This window comes from Punica granatum, chromosome 2, assembly GCF_007655135.1.
Source record: "Punica granatum isolate Tunisia-2019 chromosome 2, ASM765513v2, whole genome shotgun sequence".
NCBI classification, from domain to species: domain Eukaryota; kingdom Viridiplantae; phylum Streptophyta; class Magnoliopsida; order Myrtales; family Lythraceae; genus Punica; species Punica granatum.
The window spans coordinates 23,795,493-23,821,160 of record NC_045128.1 but is presented as its reverse complement, the minus strand read 5'-3'; the positions used below and the strand labels follow the sequence as shown (position 1 = coordinate 23,821,160).

Here is a 25,668-nt window from a genome sequence, read left to right as displayed (position 1 = left end):
CATGTGTCATTTGCCCGATTTCGCCGACTTGAGGATGAATAGTGATTTTCTGCTCTGTTAAGTCGTTTTTCTGTATTCTGCTCAAGTTGCGGCTTGGATCATTACTGATAATGTCATTTGAATTGGTGAGCCAAAATGCGGTGCTGACAGCAGGGCAGTAGGTCGGTGGACGATTACACCAACGAGTTCTACCAGTTGGTTCCTCGTAACGAGCTTCAAGAAACCAAGGATCAGCTGGTGGCGAGATATATTGGCGGGCTGAGAGTGCAACTACAAGACACGGTTAACTTGTTCAACCCTGTTAATGTGTCTTCCACCCATCAGAGGGCCCTGATTATCGAAAAACAGCAGAAGCAAGCGGGCAGCGGGGTGTTCAGTGGAGGTGTTGCCATTGCAGGAACCGGTGGGGCCGTCCGAGCTGGCGGTAGTAGTGTTGTTCCTGGACGTCCGATGAGGCCTGCCAACATTGGGTCGAGCAGTAGCGGGGCGAAGTGCTTCAAGAGTGGAGAGCCTGGGCATCAGCAATCTGAGTGCAAAAAAGGGGAAAAAAAGGGCTATGTTTATTGAAAAGGAATTGTCTGATGACGCAGTTTATGTAACTGGAGGCGATGGAGAAGTCAAGTTTGATGAGGAGGAAGAAATTGTGACTGGAGATGGAGTGCCCAATCTGGTGGTGAGGAGGTCTTGTAAGATTGGCTGCGTAACAATATCTTCCAGTCCACCTGCACCATCGGGAATAAAGTCTGTCGTTTCATGATAGACTCGAGCAGTTTCGAAAACATTGTATCTGTTGAGGCCGTGCAGAAGTTGAGCTTGCGAAGTGAGCCACATCCCAAACCGTATAATCTGGCATGGCTGAAGAAAGGAGGTGAAGTGAGTGTGTTGAAGCGCGCGCTGGTTACCTTCTCTATTGGCCCTTGGTATAGGGACTCTGTGTGGTGTGATATTGTAATGATGGACGCGTGTCACTTGTTGTTGGGAAGGCCCTGGCAGTTTGATAGGAGCGTGAGGCATGATGGACAGACCAATAAATACAGCTTCATGCATAAGGGATTAAAGATTGTATTGGTACCGAATAGAGGTAGGGACGCTATCGAGCCCGAACCTACGAATTCGGTTACCGCAACCAACTTGCTGTCCTTTGCCCGATTTTAGGAGGAGTTGCATGATGCAGAGTTTATATTTGCTCTCGTGGGCAGGGAGGTTGTGGAGTAAGGTCTTACGTCTTGTGAGTCCTTATCGATCTTGAAAGAATTTCATGATGTCTTTCCTGAGGAGCTGCCAAATGGTCTACCACCCTTGTGGGACATCCAGCACCATATTGACCTGCAGCCAGGTGCGGCCCTTCCAAACATACCACACTACAGGATGAGCCCGGCTGAACATGAAGAGTTAAGGAGATAGGTGGAGGAGCTGATATCGAAAGGGTTTATTCGAGAAAGTATGAGCCCGTGTGCTGTCCCGGCACTTCTAGTGCCTAAGAAGGATGAATCATGGCGTATGTGTGTAGACAGTTGAGCCATCAATAAGATAACGGTCAGGTATCGTTTTCCCATTCCTCACTTGGATGATTTGCTTGACCGAATGAGTGGTGCTAGGATTTTTACGAAGCTTGACTTGAAGAACGACTATCACCAGATTCGGATTCGTGTTGGAGATGAATGGAAGACCGTATTCAAGACTAGAGAGAGGTTATATGAATGGCTGGTAATGCCATTTGGGTTGTCGAATGCGCCGAGTACATTCATGAGAGTGATATACCAGATTCTGCGGCCTTTCATTGGTTGGTGCGTGGTTGTGTATTTTGATGATATCTTGATCTACAGCGCCGACCCCGAGCAACACCTGGCCCACTTGCGAGAAGTCCTCTCTGTCATTCGACGCGAGAAACTATATACAGCGTTGAAGAAATGTGTTTTTATGAGTTCAGAAGTTCTTTTTCTTGGTTATGTTGTTGCTGCTGATGGTTTGAGGGTTGACTCGTCCAAGGTCGAGGCAGTCAGGTAGTGGCCTAGACCAACATGCATTACTGAAGTCAGGAGCTTCCATGGGTTAGCCTCCTTCTACAGGTGATTTATTCCTCATTTCAGCAGTATTATGGCTTCCTTAACTGACTGCATGAAGGGAGGCAAATTCGAGTGGACTGAGGGGGCAGAAACGGCATTCCAGAAGATTAAGGAGCATTTGACGACCGCCCCGATTCTTGTCCTGCCTGATTTTTAGCAGCCCTTTGAGTTGCATCCGATTCATCGAAGGTGGGGATTGGAGCAGTCTTGAGCCAAAACAGCAGGCCAATTGCTTTCTTCAGGGAGAAGCTGACGAGGGCGAAGGTGAGATACAACACCTACGACGTGGAATTCTATGCTGTAATGCAAGCGGTGAAGCATTGGCGACATTACCTTTTTCACAAGGAGTTCATTTTGCATACCGACCACGAGGCCCTGAAGCACCTCCATAGCCAAGTAAGGTGTCAGCTCTTCATGCATCATGGGTGGCTTACCTGGAGCGTTTTACTTTCGTGGTAAAGCACAAGAGCGGAGTCACTAATCGCGTTGCAGATGCTCTTAGTCGGAGGCGTAGCATTCTGAGCAGGATGACGGTTGAGGTACCTGGTTTTAGTTCTTTTGCTGAGTTGCTTGAAGTCGACCCCTAGTTTTCTATGACGCTAGCTAAAGTTCGGGCTGGAGAAAGAACAGAATACGTGTTGCAAGATAGTTTTCTTTTCGGGGGAAATCAGCTCTGTATTCCTGATTGTAGTTTGCGAGCCCACATTATTCAGCAGCTACACTGCGAGGGTCATGTGGGGAGAGACAGGACCTTGCAGCTGGTCCAGTCATCGTCTTTCTGGCCTACAATTTGTAAAGAAGTGGAGAAGTACGTGCAACGCTATAAGGTTTGTCAAGTGTCCAAGGGTACAACAACTAACGCGAGGTTGTACATGCCCCTGTCGATTCCCTCGCAGCCATGGGTGGATATCAGTATGGATTTCATCCTCAGCCTGCCCCGTACCCAAAGAGGAAATGCTTCTATATATGTGGTCATCGACAGATTCTCGAAGATGGCTCCTTTATTCCGTGCAAGAAGACCACTAATGCTGTGCGAGTTGCTCAGTTGTATTTTCGAGAGGTATACCGTCTGCATGGTCTGCCAGTTTCTATTGTGTACGATAGGGACACCCACTTCTTAAGTCATTTCTAGCGGACCCTTTGGAAGATGGTGAACATCTAGTTGAACTTCAGTACGGCGTATCACCCGCAGACAGATAGACAAACATAAGTGGTTAACAAGTCATTGGGCAATATGTTGAGAGGTTTAGTAGGGGAGCACGTGAAGAGCTAGGATCAGAAGTGAAGTCCAGTGGAGTTTGCGCACAACCACGCTGTTAATCATAGCACTGGTTTCAGTCCCTTCCAAGTGGTATATTTTGTTACTCCCCGGGGTCCCCTTGATCTGTTACCCGTGTCGGATAAGACCAGGGTTCATGGTAAGGCGGCAGACTTCGTTCACGAGCTGCAAGAGATTCATGAAGCTGTGCAGAATAATTTGAAGAATGCTGCCATAAAATACAAGGTTGTTGCTGACCGAAGGAAAAGGCACGTGGAGTTTGAAGTTGGCGATTTTGTTTGGGCTGTCCTTACGAAGGATCGATTTTCTGCTGGTGACTACCACAAATTCGCTGCTAGAAAGATTGGTCTTGTGGAGGTCGTTGAGAAGATCAATTCGAACGCCTATCAGCTTAAACTTCCCAACCACATTCGTACTGCTGATGTATTTAATGTTAAGCAGCTGATTCCTTACACAGGTGATAGCTCGGACGATGACGATTCGAGGGCGAATTCTCTCCATCCAGGGGAGAATGATGCGGCAGAAGACCTGGCAAATTGGTACCTAGAGAAAATTAGGTTCTGACGACCCTATTTTGAAGGAAATGGCCTCCGGATCAAAACTCACTGCTTTGCCGTGATTTTTCGATATTTAAGGCAAATTCCATCGTTTAGGCTTCAAATAGGCAATTTATGTTAATTAGGGTGTTTTTGAAATTTTATGAAAGTTTAGTTCTTTTTATACAATTTAGGTTTTTTTAAACCCTATTTAAGTTTTGTGTAGGCCTTAGGGCTGGAGGAGTTGTTTTTGGATTATCAATAAAAATTGGAGCTTTTGTGCTCTTTGCCCAATTCTCGGATTTGTTCGAGTTGGATGCCAATTTCCTAGGAATTCGAAGAATCAATAGGGATTGAAGGTCGTAGTTCCAATATTCTACGGAATCAACGGGTCTGCGATAGGTTACTCGCGTGTACGCCACGTCAGCAAATAATTCATAATCAGGTAGCATGCAAGATAAATAATTAGAGGGGCTTCGCGATATAATTTACAGTGTCCTTCAAGGTGTTGCGTAGAAGATTACAGCACGAGAAAATTTTGAATAACCTAGCACAATCACGAAGAAGAGGGCAAAATCGTCATTTTTGTCATCCATCGGAGGGAAGTATTTTTGACTAATTGCTCGGGCATTCATGATTTTTGAAATCGGGGCATTTCCTTAAGTTAATTTCAAATTTTACATCTTTTAGAAAAATACTCAACATGACATTCTTGGATTTCACGTGCATCAATTTATGTCTTCCAAAATTCAAAATTATATTCGGGACCAAAAAAATATATATTTTTTCATAATATTGATCCCTAAATTTTTCTAAATACAGGAGTGGTCCCAAAATATTTTTCCAATATTTGATTAGAAAGGCAGTAATTTCAAGCCTGCGTGCTTTAATTTCAATTTTCAAATTCGGGACGATACTTGAGAATGAAAAATATTTTTCTACGTAATATTGATCGTTGAATTTTTCTGAATATAGCGGTGATCCCGGATCAGTTTTTGGATATCCAATTGAAAATACGAGTTTCCAGCCTTACGTGCATTGAATTTCATTTTCAAAATTTAGGAAAATATTCGGGGCTAGAAAATATTTCTCTACATAATATCGAGTCTCGAATTTTTCTGAACGCAACAGTATTACCAGATTATTTTTCAGATATCCGAGTGAAAAGACAAGAAATATGAAAATGATCGTGCAATTACAATCGACATGCATTGAAAGTTTGATATCAATTTTTATCGAGATTTGATCTCCGTCGATACAAATTAGAATTCTCATAGAGCCGGTTATTTTTCGAATTTCGCAATTTCGAAGCTTTCTTTCCGAAAATGTTGACGGAATTTTGAGAAATCGAATTTTCTTCCTCCAAGTCGGCAACAAATGCATCCGGCAGCAGAGGCAAGTTGCTCTGCAACCGCCCACAACAAATCTCGGCGCCAACTTCTCCTAGCCTAGCCAATCCTCATACGATCCTCGTTATCACTTGCGCCCAACATTACCATCATCATCTCCATTCCATTTCTTCTCTTCTCCATCTTCCTGGGACAGCAACAACAGCATAATTTTTCTTCCTTTTCGTGATCCCCTGTTAATCCCATCCTCAGCCTAGTGGACGAATCCCCCTAATCATCAGCTCAATCCATCAATCCCCTCTCGGATCTCTCATTCAATCTCTCGACACTCAGTTCTCTCACTTGGGCTTGAAAAACCCAAAAAAAAAAGAAGAAGAAGCATAACAGAACAGACAGAACAGAAGACAGCAGAAACGAGACAGAGGACAGAACAGAGAGAGAAAAAAAGGAACATAATAGAAGCTCAGTTAAAAACTCCTGGTTTCCCCTCAATTCAGTGGACTCTGGTGTCCCTCAGCTCAGTCAATTTGGATCCTCAGCTCACTCTCAATGTTCCCTCAGCTCATTTCCTCTCAACGAGGACTCGACTCTCCCTCAGCTCAGTTAGGGAAAAAAAAACCCTCAGCTCATTCCCTCTGCATTGGATCTCTCTCTCCCTCAGCTCAGTTAAACTCTCGGTTCCTCTATTCTCCCTCAGCTCACTCTCCTTGAACTCTCTCAGTTCGCCCTCAGCACTCTCATTCTCCTCTCGCTCACTTTCAACTTACTTTCACCTCACTCAATCCCTCACGATCTGCTCACTCTCTCTCTCTCTCTCTCCCCCTCTCTCATTCGGGCAGAAACACAGACAGAGGGGGGGGGGGGGGGGGACCTTCACTCTCGGCTTCCCTTGAGGTCATCACCAGCTCAAGACCATCACACCATCATCTCTTGTTCTCTCTCAGCCGATCATTCCTCATTCAAAAGCAACACTGAAACTTCCTCATCACTGTCATCATCATCGCCCCAAATAGGTCAACATATACAGCTTCGGCTTCCTCTGTAGTGAATCTCACTAGTAACGGAGAAACTAATGGAGCAATACTCAGGGAAGGAACGATGGGAATGCTTTGTATTCAATCAGCAACTCTTAAGGGAGAATTGCAATCCTCACAGCATAACATTCAGGAGAAAAGGAGATGAGAATTCAGAAGGAGATGAGAAATACAGAGAGAAGACTAAGGAGATGAGAGAAGAGGAATATCACTTAACAGATTGGCTACCCTTTCCTTCATTCACCCCCTTATTATAACAGCTCACTCCTTGCCCATATATGCCAGCACACATTTTTGTAACTAACTCGGGCCCCAAACAAAATCATCAAATCTTCGAGAAGGAATCCTCTGACGTGAGCTCCTTCTCTTTGCACCGCCACCATGATCCATGTTGGCACATGCTCCTTCATTCACAACAATACCCCTATCCCGAAATTGAACCTTGCCCTCAAGGTTCCAATTAGGAAAGTTCTGCAGTATGCAGGACTTATCTTCCCAGGTAGCAGCCTCATCATCTAGGTCTTCCCATTTGATCAAACATTGCTCTACAATACTGCCAACCCTTTTAATGATTTGTGTGGCAAGAATTTTCTCCGGCTGCAATTGGAATGAACCGATTGAGTTCACCAACTGTAATGGAGTGACCTGTTGGTCTGGATTTCCTATGCATTTCTTGAGTATCGACACATGGAACACATGGTGGATTCGGGCTGCCTCTGGTAAGGCCAACTTATAAGCCACTTCACCTACTCGTTTCAACACCTGGAAGGGTCCAACGTAGCGTCTTCCAATCTTGTGATAGCGTTGTAAGCGAACCGATCTTTGGCGATAAGGTTTCAGTTTCACATAAACCCAATCACCCTCTTGAAAGTGCACCTCGCGTCTCTTACGATCAGCTATCTCCTTCATTCTTAGCTGAGCCTTAGCCAAATTTTGCCTTAGTAAAGCGAGAGCCTCATCTCAATTCAGCAGTTGTTGCTCCACCAATTCATTAGAACTACTTCCTTTAACATATCGTGCCATCGTGGGGGGTTCTCGTCCATATAGAACTTGAAAAGGTGTCGTTCTAGCAGATGTTTTGGAAGGAAGTGTTGTACCAATACTCTGCCCACGGAAGCATTGACACCCAGCTATGTGGAGAATCAGCAAGGAAACAATGTAGATACATTTCCACGCATTTGTTTTGCGCTTCCGTTTGCCCATCTGTCTGTGGGTGGTAGGCAGTGCTGAAAGCCAACATGGTGCCCTGGAGTCGATTAATCTCTTGCCAAAACGAGTGCATGAATTTTGGGTCTCTGGCAGTTATAATCACCCGAGGTACCCCATGCAATTGAATGATAACAGCCACAAAAACCTCAGCAACCTGTCTACTCGTGACGTGTACAGGTAAAGCAGTGAAATGCCTATACTTCGATAATCGGTCGACGACAGTCAAGATAGTTGCTTTCCCTTTGGAACTAGGCAACCCTGCAATAAAATCCATGGAGATTTCTTCGAATACCATCTCTGGAATTGGAAGAGGTTGAAGCAAACCAGCTGGGCACTGGAAATCATCTTTAATCTGTTGACAGACTTGACAAGCAGCAACAAACTGTTGAACATCCTTGCGCATATGCTTCCAAGAAAAATTAGAAGATAACCGATGGAAGGTTCACGCTATTCCAGCATGCCCTCCAATTGGTGAAGAATGAAATTCTTGTAGAAGTGTGAGACGAAGAGGCGACCCCGAAGGAATCACTAGTCTTCCACGAAAAAATAATAATTCATCCTTAAATTCAAATCCTGGTAAGGAGCAAGGGTCCATTTGCAGTTGCTGCTGCAACTCTAACAACTCGGGGTGCTCTTTGTTAACCTTGCGCAACTCATCGGCTAAAGCAAACTTTCGACTAGAGAAAGCCAACAGAGTAGCAGTAAGCACTCGGGATAAAGCATCTGCAGCTGAGTTTTGCTTGCCAGGACGGTACACTATAGTGCATTCATAACCAACCAGCTTGCTAAGCCATTTCTGTTGTTCAGGAGTTTGTATCACTTGCTCCTGTAGATTCTTCAAAGATTGTTGGTCTGTGACAATGGTAAATTTGCGCCCTAGAAGATATTGTCGCCATTTACTTACTGCTTGGGTAATGGCATACATTTCCCTATGATAAGTAGAAGCTCGTTGCATTCGTGGACACAACTTCAGACTGAATTAAGCCACGAAATGACCTTCCTGGGACAACACAGCTCCAATACCAACACCAGAAGCATCAGTTTCAACCTGAAAGTCCTTAGAGAAATTGGGTAGTGCTAACACCGGCGTGGAACTGAGCTTCTGCTTCAGTGTTTCGAAGGCTTCCTGCGTCACTGAATTCCAGCAAAAGGCATCTTTGCGCAGCAGGTTAGTTAAAGGACCAAAAACATGCGCATACCGTCGAATAAATCTCCTGTAGTAACTGGCTAAGCCCAGAAAACTACGTACTCCCTTGACATTTTGAGGTTGAGGCCACTGTTGAATAGTGATAATTTTGTCTGGATCAACCGCTAGGCCTTGTTTGGAGATAACATGCCCCAAATAACCCACTTGAGTTTGACCAAATAAACACTTGGATTGCTTGGCCACAAGGTGATTATCTCTCAACAATTGCAAAACCAATCGTAAGTGATCCAAATGGGTCGCCCAAGTAGAGCTATAGACAAGTATATCATCGAAGAATACTAGAACAAACCGGAGCAAATAAGGCCGAAAGACCCCATTCATGAGACCTTGGAAGGTCGAAGGAGCGTTGGAGAGGCCGAAAGGTATTACCAAGAACTCGTAGTGTCCGTCATGAGTACGAAAAGCCGTTTTCTCCACATCTTCAACTTTAATGCGTATCTGGTGATACCCTGCCAATAAGTCCAGCTTGGAGAAATAGTGGGCACCATGCAGCTCATCAAATAACTCATCAATTGATGGGATGGGAAATCGATCCTAACTGTAATAGCATTGAGAGCCCTATAGTCGACACAAAAGCGCCATGTACCATCCTTCTTACGAATAAGCAATACTGGAGAAAAAAAAAAGAGGGCTGGTACTGGGTTGAATGAGGCCCTCTTGAAGCATCTCAGCAGCCAGTCTTTCCATTTCCTGCTTTTGAAAGTGTGGATACCGATAGGGCTTCACATTTACCGGACCAGAGTTGGGCAGCAAGTGGATCGAATGATCTTGTGCTCTCGAGGGCGGTAAGCCATGTGGTTTGGCAAAGACATCCGAGAAGACTGTCAATAACTCAGAGAGTTCTGGTGGATACTCTGGAGTAGATTCCACATTCGTAGTTAATACTTCCAGACGAAAAAATGAAGCAGTAGAATCAATATCCTTCATACGTCTCAGACACTGTAGCTGGACAGGTTGAATCGCAGTGGTAGAGTCTCCTTTCCAACAAATCCGCTTCCCTTGAAAATTGTATTCAAAGCGACGATTTGCATAATCTGTGAGAATCGGACCCAAGGTGGCCAGCCAAGAACGCCCAAAACCATATCAGACCCATGTAATTGAAGGACATAAAAATCAAGTGGAAGTTCATAGCGTTGAATTGACAGGGGAACACTTCGAATAATTCCTTCACATAACAGTCGTTCGCTGCTCCTAACTAATACTAAATATACAGGGGAGGGTTCAATAGGTAACCCTAGAAATTTCGCCACCCGAGCTTGCACAAAATTGTGCGTACTACCCCCATCCACAAGAACCTGAATTGGCGTGCCGTGGATGTGGCCAGTAAATCGAAGAGTAGTCGGCGAAATACTCCCAGCCAGTGTACGATAAGAAATAGTCGAAAGGGCTTGTACCTCTTGGACCTGTAACTCCTCAGCCAAGGCAGTATCACTGGATGTCTCCGAAATAGGTTCGCTGTGTTGCCCGCCCTCATCCTCAAAGAGAAACAGCTTCGGTCGAGAGGCACATTTATGATTAAAGGTATACTTCTCATCGCAATAAAAACACAGACCTTTCTCACGCCGTTGTTGAGCTTCGGCATAACTTAGTCGCTTCACTGATTGTTTCCCCAGAAGCATTGTAGGAGGGGTTATCGGTGAACCCACAGAGCTGGTAGGAGTAGATGGCGTCGGAAGCAACGGAGGGGAGCGACCTAACGAAGGCCGAATAAAACCCTTCTCAAGGGAAATACGTTGTTCATGTAGATGGGCCAAGGTGATAGCATCCTCCAGTGTAGTGGGCCTATGGACCAATAGTGCTGTCTTGATATCCAATCTTAAGCTCGAAATAAAACAATGGAGTAAGAACGTACCGGGTAATGCCATAGTTTCATTGGAAATAGCTTCAAAGCCCGCCTAATACTCAGTGACAGTGGTGCGTTGGCGAAGTTTAGCCAACCGCCCTTCAGGAGCTTCAAAATCCTTCTTACGGAATTGAGTAACGAGGGCTTCAGCAAGATGTGGCCAATCAACCAGACGTTTGTTTCGAAACATCTATCGATACCACTCAAGAGCTACACCCTCTAAGTAGAAGGAAGCTAGATATAGTTGATGATCGGGGTTGATTTTATAAAACTCGAAGTAATGCTCAACCTGAATTGTCCAGGCCTCTGGGTTGGTGCCGCTGAAATGGCCAATCTCAACCGGAGCCGGCCTATGACGTAAGGTCGGAGTGCTGTTGGTTCCCGATCCTTGGCCCAAAAAATCAACAGTAGCAAGACGTGATTTACCCGGATTAGCCATGAAATCGTCCAGTTGAGTTCCCAGGGAAGACATGCGGTGTAATACCTCTTGAAATAGCTTTTGTTGACCCATCACGGTGGAATTCAAGCCTTCAAACTCCTTCTTGTGTTGGATTTTAGCTTCTTGAACAGCTTTTAAGGAATCATCGAGAACCTTGAGGTGAGTACCCTTTGCCATCGGAGATGAGAACACAATGAAAGCACCAATTTAGTGAGTCCCACTAATAACAGAGAAACTAATGGAGCAATACTCAGGGAAGGAATGATGGGAGTGCTTTGTATTCAATCAGCAACTCTTAAGGGAGAATTGCAATCCTCACAGCATAACAATCAGGAGAAAAGGAGATGAGAATTCAGAAGGAGATGAGAAATACAAAGAGAAGACTGAGGAGATGAGAGAAGATGAATATCACTTAACAGATTGGCTACCCTTTCCTTCTTTCACCCCCTTATTATAACAGCTCACTCCCTGCCCACATATGCCAGCACACACTTTTGTAACTAACTCAGGCCCCAAACAAAATCATCAAATCTTCGAGAATGAATCCTCTGACGTGAGCTCCTTCTCTTTGCACCGCCACCATGATCCATGCTGGCACCTGCTCCTTCATTCATAACATCCTCCCTCCAATTCCAAAGCAGTTATGTTGTTGCTGTCCTTCCGAGCTGCTGGCCGTGTCCCATCCGAGTCCCCAGGAGTTGTTGGTGTTACTGCTTCTCCCTACAGAGCCACTGAAGCTGTTGCCATCTTCCTCAAACTTCCTGAGCTGAGGCTGCTGCTTCTCCGCTACTTTGCTCTTCCATTGAGCTGTCGTGTTGTCCTTACTGGTGTTTCGAATTTGTAGAGTCTTTGCAGACCCTTTTCCTCTCTTTTGCAGGCTTTTCCCGAGCTCCTTCGAACTCTGTTGCTACTGTCCCTCCTCATTGCTGTGGTGACTTGTTTGTATTGATTGAGGCTCGATTTTGTGGATTTCCGAAGCTCCATGTAGTTCTCTCGACACTTACTCCGGAAAAGGTATAATAACTTGACCTTAGTGGCATGATTAGGGCCCATTCATCGGTTGATTCGATGATTATGTGAATAATGTTGATGTGAATCATCTGTTTTGATGGAAATTAGCACGAATCAGTTTGTTAATATTAACTCAACTCTTTGGAACCAAGATGTATGATGATAAGAACCGGCCCAAACATGAAATGGACATAATGAAAATCGAGATTATAGTTGGTTGTATGAAATAAGAATGAATATACACAAACCGACTCCATGCTCACTCGGCTTAAAGGAATAAAATTGATTAAGAGTCAACACCGGCTTAATTCATCCACTTGAGCTAAAATCGATAAATTACATTTTGATGTGATTTTGTTATCATTATTCCCATGACTCGTACATTTAGATGCGTTCCTTGTCATTTTTAGAAAAAAAATCTCACACAAATTGGACTCCATGTGCACTCAGCTTTAAGGAATAAAATCGACCTAAAGAGTCCAAACCGGCTTAATTGATCCACTTGAACTTGAAATTGATGAATCAAATGTTGACGTGATTTTTGATTCCATGATTCGTGTGTTTGGACGTGTATTTGTCATTTTTTTTTATTAAAACCTCACATGAACCGGATTAATCATATAAACTCGGATTAAAATCGGTTTTAATTTCAAGACGGTCGAAAATTAAAGTTCTTGTCGAACGGTTCACCAGTAACTGGTTTGATGGCTTGAAACCCGCAAATAAAAGCATTTGGCAAAATCATTTAATTTAATTGATCTCACATATGTAGTAATTGGGACGATCTAATTAATCCACTCAACTTTTAAATAAATTGCACGAACCGGCTAGTAACTTATAATCGAGTCGATAAATCGCGAACTGATAATTGTGCCCTTTTCTAAATCTGCATTTCTTTATAAATACCGACACGTGTGGTCTGTGCAGCATGGATATCTAAGGACTCACATGTCTTGCCTTGAGTCTGGGCCAGATTTGAGGTGACTTAAGTCGGAACACAAGAGTCCTTCTTAGACCACTTCTGGCAGACTGACCAGTCTTCCGGCTCCCTAGGAATTTACACACGACCCTAGGGACTCCAAGGGATTGGTCGACACTGGCTGCAGGTCGAGGTGGCCTGCATCACGCAGTCTCATTTTTGCAAATTAATTTTTCCGTCTCATGGGCAAGATTATCGGTTTATGATTTACCGACAACTCCAGGGTTAGAGTGACCGAAACACTCCAAGCCACGGGTAAAGACGGACTGCCTGTGCAGCCACAAGTGTCATTTGCATTGCCTTCTTTACCCGACCGAAGTGATCTGTCATTCTAGCATAAGCTTAGAAGGTGGACCAGAGATGCGAGCTGGGACGACCCATGAAAGGTTGTTCGGCCTTCCATAGGGCATGAGCAAAGGCCTTGGCACTTCCGTGGTGTTTCGCGTTCCCCACTTCCCTAAATTTGTGTTTAGATTGGATTTATCCATCATAAAATACAAAATCAAATTAATCACGTATTCGACATAATCAAACACAGGGAAACGGCCTGGTCAAAATCCTAGGTATTAGGTATGAAGCAAAACATTTGATATAATTTATTAATCTGTCAAGTGTCACAGAACGGTAAAACTTTAAAAAAACCCACAAACTCAGGGCTTAACCACAAATATCATGTATGTCAAGTCCTTTTTAAGCAAAGCCGAATGCTACATGCTCTTTCATGGTGGCTCACTATTTTTGTCTGTTTAGGATAGAGACATGATTGTTAAGCAACCTCGGTTCATAATTTGATAATCACGTAAACACGGCAATCCACACACAACTTGTCTGTGCTCATCTGTTTTTATCTATTTTCATATTTTTTTTGTTTGTTTTTATTTGTTTTTATCTATTTTTAAATGCTTTTATTTGTCTTTGCCAGTTTTGTGACAGTTTAAGCCCGAACCCAAAGGATACGGTTCACACAGGGTCCAACGCTCAATCATCGATCACGGGGTCCAATGACCCCACACACACTGAGTGCGCGCAACCCGAGTATGGTATGGGGTCTAGCCTCGAATCACTGTTTCGACCCTAGTATTACCCAAGCTAAGGATGACTCGGGTCGGACTACCTGAAATGGGGTTAGACAATCACCCGGGAGCTCGACTGGTTCCATGGCAATCTTGAGGACTCTTTGGCCCTCTTGGGATCGGTTGGTTCGGTCGAACCCGACCCCTGACTCTCATGAGCCCGCGTCGCATTAATTTTGGTTTTGATCTTTTCAAAACTCACACTGAGCGCGAGCAGAATATTGGCCGAACGTGAGTTGATCGGGATCCATTTATTGTAATTTGTATTTATTATTTGAGAGTACATTGTGAGGTATTTATTTATGTAATAACTACGTCCTACTTTGATATATACAATGAAGCTCTTTGTAGCCTTACTCGTGTGTGCTTTGGCAATCTCGAGCAGCTTTGCATTTGATCCTAGTAAAAAATGCTGGTATTTACATATCTAGATATATCTATTTTTATATTTGTGTGATATCTATTATTTATATATATCGGTCCGTCAGGTACATCCTAGCTAACATGCATGCAAACACTAAACAAAGCTGAACAAAGCTTCATTCCAATTATTCGATGTTGCCCATGGGAAACAATTCACATGGATGCATCTTTTGTATACATATCGTTAGATATACATGTTCTAATTGCCATCTTTTTATACAGTATTTATAAATGGAAAATTATGCAAGAATCCAAACCTTACAGTCGCCGATGATTTCCTCTTCCGGGAAATCAACATTCCCCTTGATACCAACAACAACGCCGGGTCCATTGTGACTATGGTTGCTATTGACCAGCTCCCGGGTCTTAACACTCTAGGGATCTCTTTGGCCCGCATCGACTATGCCCCTTACGGCCTGAACCCTCGTGCAACTGAGGTCATCATGTGCGTCCAGGGCGAGCTCCAGGTTGGGTTCGTCTTGTCAAACCAGCTTGGAAACAGGCTCGTCACCCAAATCTTGAAGTCTGAAGACGTGTTTGTCTTCCCATTCGCGATGATTCACTTCCAACTCAACATAGGGAAGACCGCCGCAGTCGCAATCTCAAGCTTGAGCAGTCAGAACCCCGGTGTCATAACAATTGCTAATGCTGAGTTCGAATCTAAGCCACCGATTAACTCGAAGGTCTTGACCAAGGCTTTCCAGGTGGACAAGAAAATTATAGATTATCTCCAATCCCAGTTTTGGTACAACAACCACAGTTAAAACCAAAGGAGGGAGTGAAAGAGGATAGATTATATCCATCAAATAAAATCGAGGCGTCGGAGCTTGTTTCCTTTGCTGATGGTTAAAATATATTCGACATGTGTTCGTGTGAGGTGGAAACGTTCGATGTTTCTTATAATTAAATGTTCGTGTACTAAGGTGGAAACATGGTATATCTTTCTAAATGAAATTAATGATGTGTTTCATCGATGTTGTTTCTTGTTATTATGAGTTATTCCCTTATTCTCTCACCCACTCGAAGAATGGGATTTGCATACCTCAAGACTGAATTCTAATTGAACTTTCCAACGTGATCACTACTCTTTCGATTCATTAATGAAAGCGACCTTTTTCCTAATAGAATCAATATTATAAACATCACACGGCAATGGTCACGAGTGATTAATTCATTTGCAATCCATAGATTCACGTTTAAAATGATAATAGTTTTCGAATTGCCTTAAAATAGTCAAGATATCCTAGCACTTCACAATAGCATGTTTCATCTGTTTGGCATAGTTTCGGATTGGATATAATTAGTTAAAGGATAAAAGCACTTGATTTATTAAAAGAGAGTCCAACATAGTAGAGCATGCTCTCTTCTATTGATCTAGAGATCACACGTTCGATATCTAGTATGATTACCAATGTCCCTTTATCAGTTATTTGAGATATTTTTTTTCATTGTACTAGATCTCGGACCACTTTATAAAAAAAAATAGTGCTTGATTTAGATTGGCCGTTGTTTACAATCCGTTTCTGATAATCTTCAGATTATTGCACCAAGAAATGCCAAAAAAAAAAAGAAGGAAAAAAAAAGTAGATCCTAGTTGATGTTGCTAGTAAGAGTAAGCTTCAAAGGTGGACAAGGAACCAGAGTAAGAAGTCTCGGGTATTGAAACATTTTCATATTAGCAAAGGTGGAGAATAGATGATGCAGCTCGCGTGGTTATAAATCAATGCGGATTTTTTAAGGTGATTCAACATTCGTTCTCCTTAAATGAGATCTTGAACTTTGTGAATAAAGAAAAGTCACGATTGGAAATTCTTACTCATTATTGAGCCGACTCGATTTGAATTCGAATTAATCGACATCTATTGAACTTCAACTACTCAATTACAGAAAAAAAAATCTATAAATCAGAATAATTCTTCGGGGAAGAGTCAGCATCTAATAGACGGTACCGCTTTTGATTCCCAACTTGGATAGCCAGTGCGATGCTGCATGGCTGAAATTTTTGAACCAATAATATCGTAATTATAAGTCATGCTATGTTTGATATAACATGTATAACCGCGATATATTGTATAGAATGAGAATCTTGAATTCTTAATTGTTAGTACTACAAATGAACATTGATTAATATGTATTACATGACGCAAAAGCTAATATCTATCTTTACTTCAAATATTACTTTTAATAATTAGAAAATTATTATTTTTATTTCAATAGATCACTTTACTCAACCGATATTCGTTAAAAGATGAAAATAGAAGTAAGTATGCATATAATATCTTTAATAAGAAGAAGACCATTATGACACGATAGAGTTTGTCATATAGTTCAAAATTAGGTGTTACAAAATTTGTTATTATAACAGAATTACGATATGACTAGTGACTGAAATTTACTATGATAAGAAAATTATAAGGCAAAATATGATTACAAAAGTGGACATCGGTGAACTCGTTTGTGGGGTCACACCAAAATTACACGTTCCTACGTTAGCTTTTTTGTCCAATTTTTTTTATGGAAAATTAACAGGCTGGTATATAGTAAAAAATTCAAAATATTTGTGCTATGTAATAAAAATGAATTAAATTGTGTTATGTCATCGAAAAATCAGAAAACCGTGATGTACAATATATTTCTTTCTTGTATTTTACTTTATTAATCGTTTGGGTCACACCAAAATTACACAAGCTTTCCATCAATTCTTTCTTCTTTTTATGGAAAATTGATAGGATGCTGCGGGGTGTAAAAAGTGCAAAATCGTTTACTTTATGATGAAAATATTACGATATGTGATCGCGGTAAAAAGATTTAAAATATTGTGTTGTACAGTATCATTTTTCTTAAAAGTTTTCATGTCCATCTCTAGATCCTTTCCCATGGGGTTAAATCATTGAAAAATATGGTTAGTTTTATACATAATGATAATGCCACGAAAATACTTGTCTATGGTTTCATAACTAAGTGAAGCAATACACAAATAATTAAGTAAATTTTGACCTGGTTGATGTTGCTTGTAAGGATAATCTTAGGTTAAGTAAATTAGTGCTTAAGCTTGAATAGGCTAGGTTGCTTGTAAATATTATAAATTCCTCCAATTTCATTCCTAAGTGATGTATGGTGAATTCATGATGATGGATAGATGGATGGACGAGTGGGATTAGACTTTGTTAGATGTTAATTAGGTTTGATTTCACGACTTAGAATATAATTGGGCTTAATCAAGTGAAAATTAGCAAATTATGTTGCAGCCACTTGTAATGGTAGTCTAATTGAATCTAATTTGGAGTACATAGGTTGGATTGTTCGTATATACATGTGGCCAATCGATTGCTTAATCAATTAAGATGACACGGTGCAATAAAACATGTACTACAAAATAAATGACATTTACTAATAGACAATTTGGGTTGGTAAAACGAAATATTCATTGATAAAAGGCTAATTTACATTATACCTTCAGTCAAGACTAGTTGGCAATAGTTGGATTGGTGTAGGACAAATCTAATGGACTTTTGCTGAGGGTAATGTTCAGAAATCTATACAAATGGACAACTAATACTAATCATAGCTTAATCTCACCCATGAAAATAGATAATTTCATGCTAATGACTAAAGAAATTCTGGTATAACTCCGTTTATTAACATTTTCTCTACCATTCATAAAGATTTCTATTGGTATATATATCATTTATTTTGTGCCATTGTCCTCGCCGGCAATGAAAAGTTTTTAAGGTCGATTTTCGTCATTGAAATTAGTTATAGTGTACATGTTTCTATTTTCTTGTTTTAGACTCAAAGATCTCCTTTATAAACCGATAAAACAATTAGAACTACTATTTTTTATTTATAAAGAAAAAAATATTAATTACTCTTTTAACCCTTGGTGTTACGTGTCTGTCCTCTTCCATTGGGTGAGTGATATCTTCCCTATGATTTCTTTAGTAGTTGATAAAGCTACTTATCTCTATCTCTTTCTCTCTCTCTCTCTCTCTCAGATTGGAATAAGAGTTGAGTTTTCAACCTCGGAAGCTTCGAATGTTATTTAAAAGTTTCATATAATTAAATCTTGGTCGAGTTAATGGTATGTAATTTATTTTTTGGTGGATATAAAGTGCATGTATATACATATATAAATTCATTTGATCATTAGAAAAAGAAAAGTCAGGCTCTATACACCTTGCATTTTTTTCTATAACAACACGTGATTTTTTTTTATTTATTTATGTATTTCGCCATAGTAAATAAGTTTTTTTATTTAAGGAGCTATACTACTGCAATGCTAGCCCTTGCCAAGAAATAGGAGTTCCTAAGTTCAATTTCTGTCAGTAGTATTACCAGTGTCTATTTATTTAGCACTTTATTTTAATTATACAAGGTCCATGAACCTCCCTTATTCAACTAGAAAAAAAAGTATATTATTCGGTGAGATCATGGAGGAATGATTAATCAAGACCTTAATCAACCTAATGACCAAATTAAATATATCCACCTTAGGCACCTGTAGCTGCGAAAATCTATCAGGTCAGTGCCTCCTATCTATAAATAAGCTTGTGATATGTGCTCAATCCCTCAAACCCCGAAGGTATTATCGATCACCTTTTCTCTCATATAACTAACTCCTACTTTGATATAATACAATGAAGCTCTTTGTAGCCTTACTCCTGTGTGCTTTGGCAATCTCAAGCAGCTTTGCATTTGATCCTAGTCAACTTCAGGACATTTGTGTGGCTGTAGATCAGCCCAAAAATGCTGGTATTTACATATCTAGCTATATCTATGTTTATATTTGTGTGCTATATATATTATCTATATATTTCGTTCCGTCACGTACATCCTAGCTAATCGGCATGCAAACACTAAACAAAGCTTCCTTCGAATTATTCGATGTTGTCCATGGGAAACAATTCACATGGATGCATCTTTTGTATACATATAGTTAGATATACATGTTCTAATTGTCATCCTTTTATGTAGTATTTGTAAATGGAAAATTCTGCAAGAATCCAAACCTTACAGTCGCCGATGATTTCCTCTTCCGGGGAATCAACATTCCCCGGGATACCAACAACAGTGTCGGGTCCACTGTGACTATGGTTGCTGTTGACTAGCTCCCAGGTCTTAACACTCTAGGGATCTCTTTGGCCCGCATCGACTATGCCCCTTACGGCCTGAACCCACCTCACATCCACCCTCGTGCAAGTGAGGTCATCATGTGCGTCCAGGGCGAGCTCTATGTTGGGTTCATCTTGTCAAACCAGCTCGAAAACAAGCTCGTCACCAAAATCCTGAAGCCTGGAGACGTGTTTGTCTTCCCATTCGCGATGATTCACTTCCAACTCAACATAGGGAAGACCGCCGCAGTTGCAATCTCAAGCTTGAGCAGCCAGAACCCTAGTGTCATAACAATTGCTAACGCCGTGTTCGGATCTAAGCCACTGATTGACCCAAAGGTCTTGACCAAGGCTTTCCAGGTGGACAAGAAAACTATAGATCATCTCGAATCCCAGTTTTGGTACAACAACCACAGTTAAAACCAAAAGAGCGAGTGAAAGAGGATAGTTTATATCCATCAAATAAAACCAAGGCGTCGGAGCTTGTTTCCTCTGTTTTTGGTTAAAATATATTCGATATGTGTTCGTGTGAGGTGGAAACGTCCGATATTTCTCATAATTAAATGTTCGTATAATAAGGTGGAAACATGGTATGTCTTTCTAAATAAAATTAATGATGCATTTCATCGACGTTGTTTCTTGTTATTATGAGATGTTTCCTTATTAAAAACTAGGTATCTCTCTCTCTCACACGCGAAGAATGTGATTTGCATACCTTAAGACTGAATTCTAATTGAACTTTCCAACATGATCACTACTCTTTCGAGTCATTAATGAAAGCGATCTTTTTCCTAATAGAATCAATATTATAAACATCACAGGGCAATGCTGACGAGTGATTAATTCATTTGCAATCCGTAGATAGTATGCTTCACGTTTAAAATGATAATAGTTTTTGAATTGCTTAAACTAGTCAAGATATCCTAGCACTTAAAAATGGCATGTTGCATCTGTTTGGCATACTTTGGGACTGGATATTATTAGTTAATGGATGAAAGCACTTGATTTATCAAAAGAGAGTCCAACGTAGTAGCGTGCGTTCTTTCCTATTGACATAAATGTAGCATGTTCAATATCTAATAGGACTGATCATGTCCCTTTATTAGTTATTTGGAATTTTTTTCATTATACTGGATCTTGAACCTCTTTGTAACAAAAAAAAAATATATATATATATATATATATATATATATATAGCACATACCTTACCCAACTGCTGTTCCTGGTTTTAACAATAATAGTAGGCAGACAAACTCAGTAAGACTCTCTATAGATCTACATCCTATCCCAACTGCTGTACCTAGACGAACGATAATGCACAAGGATAACTCTACTCCAGCCGATAACCTCCATCTACTTAGACGGTGTTCATAACACTACCGGGCCATTGTCCAATTTTCTCCCTGATGCCATAGGTGGGGATAGGATGTATGTTCCGTTTAGATTCTCAGATTCAGTAGAACTCGTAGGTCATATCATTTAGGACCGCCTTCATGGCTGGTAGAAACTCATATAGTGTTCCTCTTCATGTGTGGCAAGGTACATATCTATACAATGAACTGAAGCTGGTAAACATAGTAATTAGGCAGCCCTAGCATAGGTCTCTTTAGAAGTCTAGATCCAGTATCACAATGAACTGATGCTAGCATAAGGAGTAATGTTATGAGGCTCTAATGTCCATCTAGTCGCTCTAATGGACCCTACACATTCACCGTTCATAGGAACCCGGGGGGAGTCCTAAGGTATTCCCGTTTGTAAGTCCCGACGGTTAGGGCAGTTTCAGGGAGAAAATTGGACAATGGCCCGGTAGTGTTATGAACACCGTCTAAGTAGATGGAGGTTATCGGCTGGAGTAGAGTTATCCTTGTGCATTATCGTTCGTCTAGGTACAGCAGTTGGGATAGGAAATAGATCTATAGAGAGTCTTACTGAGTTTGTCTACCTACTATTATTGTTAAAACCAGGAACAGCAGTTGGGTAAGGTATGTGCTAGATCTTGCAGGGAAGCATTGTGTGAGGTGGGATTTCTACCGACCAGGTATGTCTTAGACCATTGATCTTGAGAGAAGCTGGGTAGGAGAATTAGATACGGTTTAGCATCTTTCAACCACTAGGCTATTGGCTCTATAGATCTATAGAGATTTCGTCTAGGATAGGTTTGGAATACTGTAAGGGTAAGGAACTGATATGCAGATTAGAAAGTCTTGATAAATATTTGAGAAACTGGAAGATTTATTGTTTTTGAAATATGGGTTTGTTCAAAATGATTCTTGCTCATGCATGCGGCTCTTACAGCCAAAAAACCGATAAAAATCCTCTTCATAAAAAAATCTCTTTTCATGATAGGATTAATCAAAAAATATCTGATCTGAATTCCCAGAAACCACTATCTGTGTCGGTTGTCCCTAGGGTAGACACAGTAGTCAAGGAATTTAAGATAGACTACGATAAGCTTAGGAATGATTTCCTAGGATCCCATAATGACGATAAAAGAAGATGGCTCCATGAGTCATTCTCTAAAGAATATACCAAGTCTCATATTAGGGTTAGTTGGATAGCATTCGTGCTAAAAAACTCCACAAATATCCTATTTTGGGATTGGTTTGAAAACCATTTCGTGCCTGAAAGAATGGTATGTGTAACTCAAAAAACCATAAAGTGGGATCTTGCTAACGCAGACCCGGTTGAGTCAACACACCCACCTTTAGGTACCCTCCAAATAATCCATCAAAAGGCGGAGATCAAAGCTTCTCCTTTCAAAATGAAAGTGGATGATTCACTGGCCCCCAAAGATATTAAAAACATCTTTGAATAAAATAACTTCACAAACCAGTGTCTTTCCACCATAAGTTCCCAACTGGATAGGATTGAACAAGAAGTCACCAAGCCTGCTGCCAATCAGGTAGGGACTTCTAGTCATCCAAACCAATCAAGACCTTCACCCATAGAACCTCTCAGAAAACCTCCTTTTAGACCTCATGAGATTCTCATCTCTAGGAGACAAGAGTTTAATCAAGAGCTAGAGAGGAAAATAAAAGGCATAAATCTCCATGAAAACTCCTCATTCACGAGTTTGCCCAAAATGGTCATTCCGGACACTCCCCTTTCAGGAATAGAGCCAGGAACCCCATTAAGAGCAACAAAAATCAATGCACAAGAGTCCCAGGGCTCGAATGTCAACACCATCGATAAAATTGGAGATTTGAATGCATTAGTGTGGAAGGAACCCCAAAAACCCTACTACACTACCATAAGTGCACCAGACCTAGTTTTGGAAGAAAAACCCAATATTGTCCAGAATAGGTATAGTGCTAATGCCATATATGAGTGGAACATTGACGGGCAGTCTGAGTATAACATACTCAGCGTCTTGCAGCAAATGACAATGGTGTCAAATGCTTACAAAACCCAGACGCGACTGTCGGATCCAGCCATAGCACACCTGCTAATAGCAGGGTTCACTGGTCAGCTGAAAGGATGGTGGGATAACTACCTATCGCCCTTTCAACAAAATGAAATCCTGACCAGCGTCAAGACTGATGAAGTAGGTGAGATCATATGGGATTCTAACAATGAAGATATCCCTGATGCCGTAGCAACTCTAGTCTTTGCCATCTCCCAACACTTCGTAGGAAATCCTTCTCACCTCAAAGACAAAAACCTAGATTTGCTGTCAAACCTAAAATGCAAAAGACTGTCTGATTTCAGACAGTACAAAGACACCTTCCTCACTAGGGTCATGTCTAGGGAGGATTGTAACCAGCCGTTTTGGAAAGAAAAATTCTTAGCAGGCCTTTCGACCTTGTTAGGAGTGCAAGTCCAAAACGAAATCAAATCCATAAATCATGGCCAGATACCTTACAAAGAACTGAGTTATGGAGAGCACATCAACTTCATCCATAAGGAAGGTATCCGAATGTGTACTCAGCACAAACTTCAAAAACAATTGAAAAATGAAAAGGCCCAGACTAGGAAAGAGCTTGGCAATTTCTGCCAACAATTCGATCCCTCTTTTCAAGTCGACAAAAAGGTCGAAAAAACCAAAACCTGCAGTGGGGACTGCAGCAGAAAACATAAGCCCAAACCATTCCATAAGAAACCTAGGTTTCCCCCAAAATCCCAATCCAGTGAGAAGAGCGAAAAGAAATTGAGCTCTTCCTACAAATGCTTCAAATGTGGGAAAACAGGCCATACCCAGAGGTATTGTTACCTCAACAAAAAGATTCATCAACTGGAAATTGATGAAGAAACCAAAACCCAGGTCTGCAACCTGTTGATAGAGTCTTCTGACTCTGATACAGGATCCTCAATAGAGGATGAAGAGGACCTGCAGGTGGATGAACTTGACTAGTCGTCCGATGAAAAATCGATAAATGTCTTAACAAAAGATCAGGAATTCCTGCTAGAAATAGCGGACCAAATCCAGAACCCCTTGTTAAGAAAACAATACCTTGAGAAGTTGAAACAGGGCACTCTCGAAAATGAGACCAAAACCCCTAATTACAACCTCTCTGAAATCCTTAAAAGGCACGACAAGAAATGAGCTCATAAAACCTCGTTTGATGCCCAAAGCGAAATCGATAATCTCAAGAGTGAAATTGTTTGTCTCAAATTTGAACAACAACAACACTCCACCATAATAAGACATTTAGAAGAGCTCATCACTGGGGCACAAAAACCCCCAGCCAGCTCTGATCAGGTTCTCATGAAACAGGATAAAAACCCAGAGGAAACTCTGGCCCTGGACCAAAAACAAAGTGACCAGCCTGGAACACTAACTATGGTAGGAAATCTCTCTCCTAACAGATGGTTAATCAAAATCACGCTAGTCATAAACCATAATCTGTTTATTAATGCAATAGCTCTGTTTGACACAGGTGCAGATGAAAATTGCATTAATGAACAATCCATTCCTACCAGATTCTATGAAAAAACAACTGAATCACTTTCTTCTGTCAGTGGTGCTAAACTCGACATCAATTACAAGTTGAGTGAGGTAGAAGTTGAGCAGAATAGAGTCCGGTACAAAACCTCATTTTTGCTAGTACGAAACCTTAACCATAAGGTCATACTAGGAACCCCATTCATCCAGCTTTTAAAACCGTTTCTAGTCACCTCATCTGGCATAGAGACGCATAAGCTTGGAAGCAAAATAAAATTCCATTTCATTTCTGATAAATGTGTTTACAAGAAAGACTGACCCATCTTATACAGGAAATGGCCGTGGAATCTGCTCAAGAGTGGTTACAACAATGGCTGTTTGAACTGTTGTTGCAAGACGACAGTCTTGAAAAAATACAAAATGATATACAGGACGGGGAAACAGACTCTATGGATCGTATTTATACGTCATATATCCATAACATCTGTGCCCTCATCGATCATCCTGTGTCCGATGTGTTGTGTGCTTATTTTGACAGGCATTGCAAGAAAGTCCCTCCTTGCGATAAAAAACCTTGTTTTCTGGATATTAACTCCACTTTAAAAACCCGGGAGGATTATGAGCTAGTCATTGGCCATTGTCTCTACCAGGAACCAGTGGTGGTTGATTTAAACATAAACTTGCCATAACCCTTGTTCATGTCAACATACAGGAACATGGAACTCCCCTGGTTTGACCAGGTTTGCGATGGCTCCTCTTCTAGGAGCAAAACACATAAACATCAGGATCTGCCTCTACCTCCAAAGAAGCGATTCTGCATAAAGTCCAGCCTCACGGCTTGGCGGCCTGACCCCAGGCAACAACTCATCTTGGATAATTTATGGGCTTCCATAAAGAATCCTCAAAAGGGTGAGGAAACCATAAACACATTAGTCCTTCACATGGAGGAACAGTGCAACAGCAAAGCGTCCTTGCAGCAGAATCTTTGTCTGAAAATCGATTCGCTGCAACAAGAGCTATCCCTCCAAAAAGCTCAAACTCATGCTTTCTTCCAAAACAGGTTAGTTGAGTTCGATAATTTCACAGAGCACTTTGCAGAGATGCAAAGAGAAAATCGTGCTCTGAAGAAAAAATTAAAAAAGAGTGAAAAAAGGAGAGATATTCTGGGAAAAGAAAATGAAGGCTTTAAAAAAGAAATCGAAAGCCTATGTGCGGAAAGAATAGAAG

At 41.3% G+C, this 25,668-nt stretch overlaps 1 protein-coding gene and 1 pseudogene across 1 annotated transcript; both read left to right on the top strand.

Moving 5' to 3' along the window:
• Positions 1–14,360: 14,360 nt before the first annotated feature.
• On the top strand, positions 14,361–15,339 carry LOC116193788 (germin-like protein subfamily 1 member 13). The gene is made up of 2 exons (XM_031522537.1): positions 14,361–14,427; positions 14,650–15,339. Exons 1-2 carry the CDS (start codon positions 14,361–14,363, stop codon positions 15,210–15,212), a joined length of 630 nt encoding a protein of 209 aa, XP_031378397.1. The 3' UTR covers positions 15,213–15,339.
• Positions 15,340–19,047: 3,708 nt separating this feature from the next.
• On the top strand, positions 19,048–20,091 carry LOC116194431 (annotated as a pseudogene).
• The last annotated feature ends 5,577 nt before the right edge of the window (positions 20,092–25,668 follow it).

What these genes read in the sequence shown, in the direction of transcription:
- LOC116193788 (XM_031522537.1), top strand. Translation starts at nt 14,361, where the DNA reads ATGAAGCTCTTTGTAGCCTTACTCGTGTGTGCTTTGGCAATCTCGAGC. An exon ending in CAGCTTTGCATTTGATCCTA is followed by an intron (nt 14,428 to 14,649) that starts GTAAAAAATGCT and finishes TATACATGTTCT; the next exon opens with AATTGCCATCTTTTTATACA.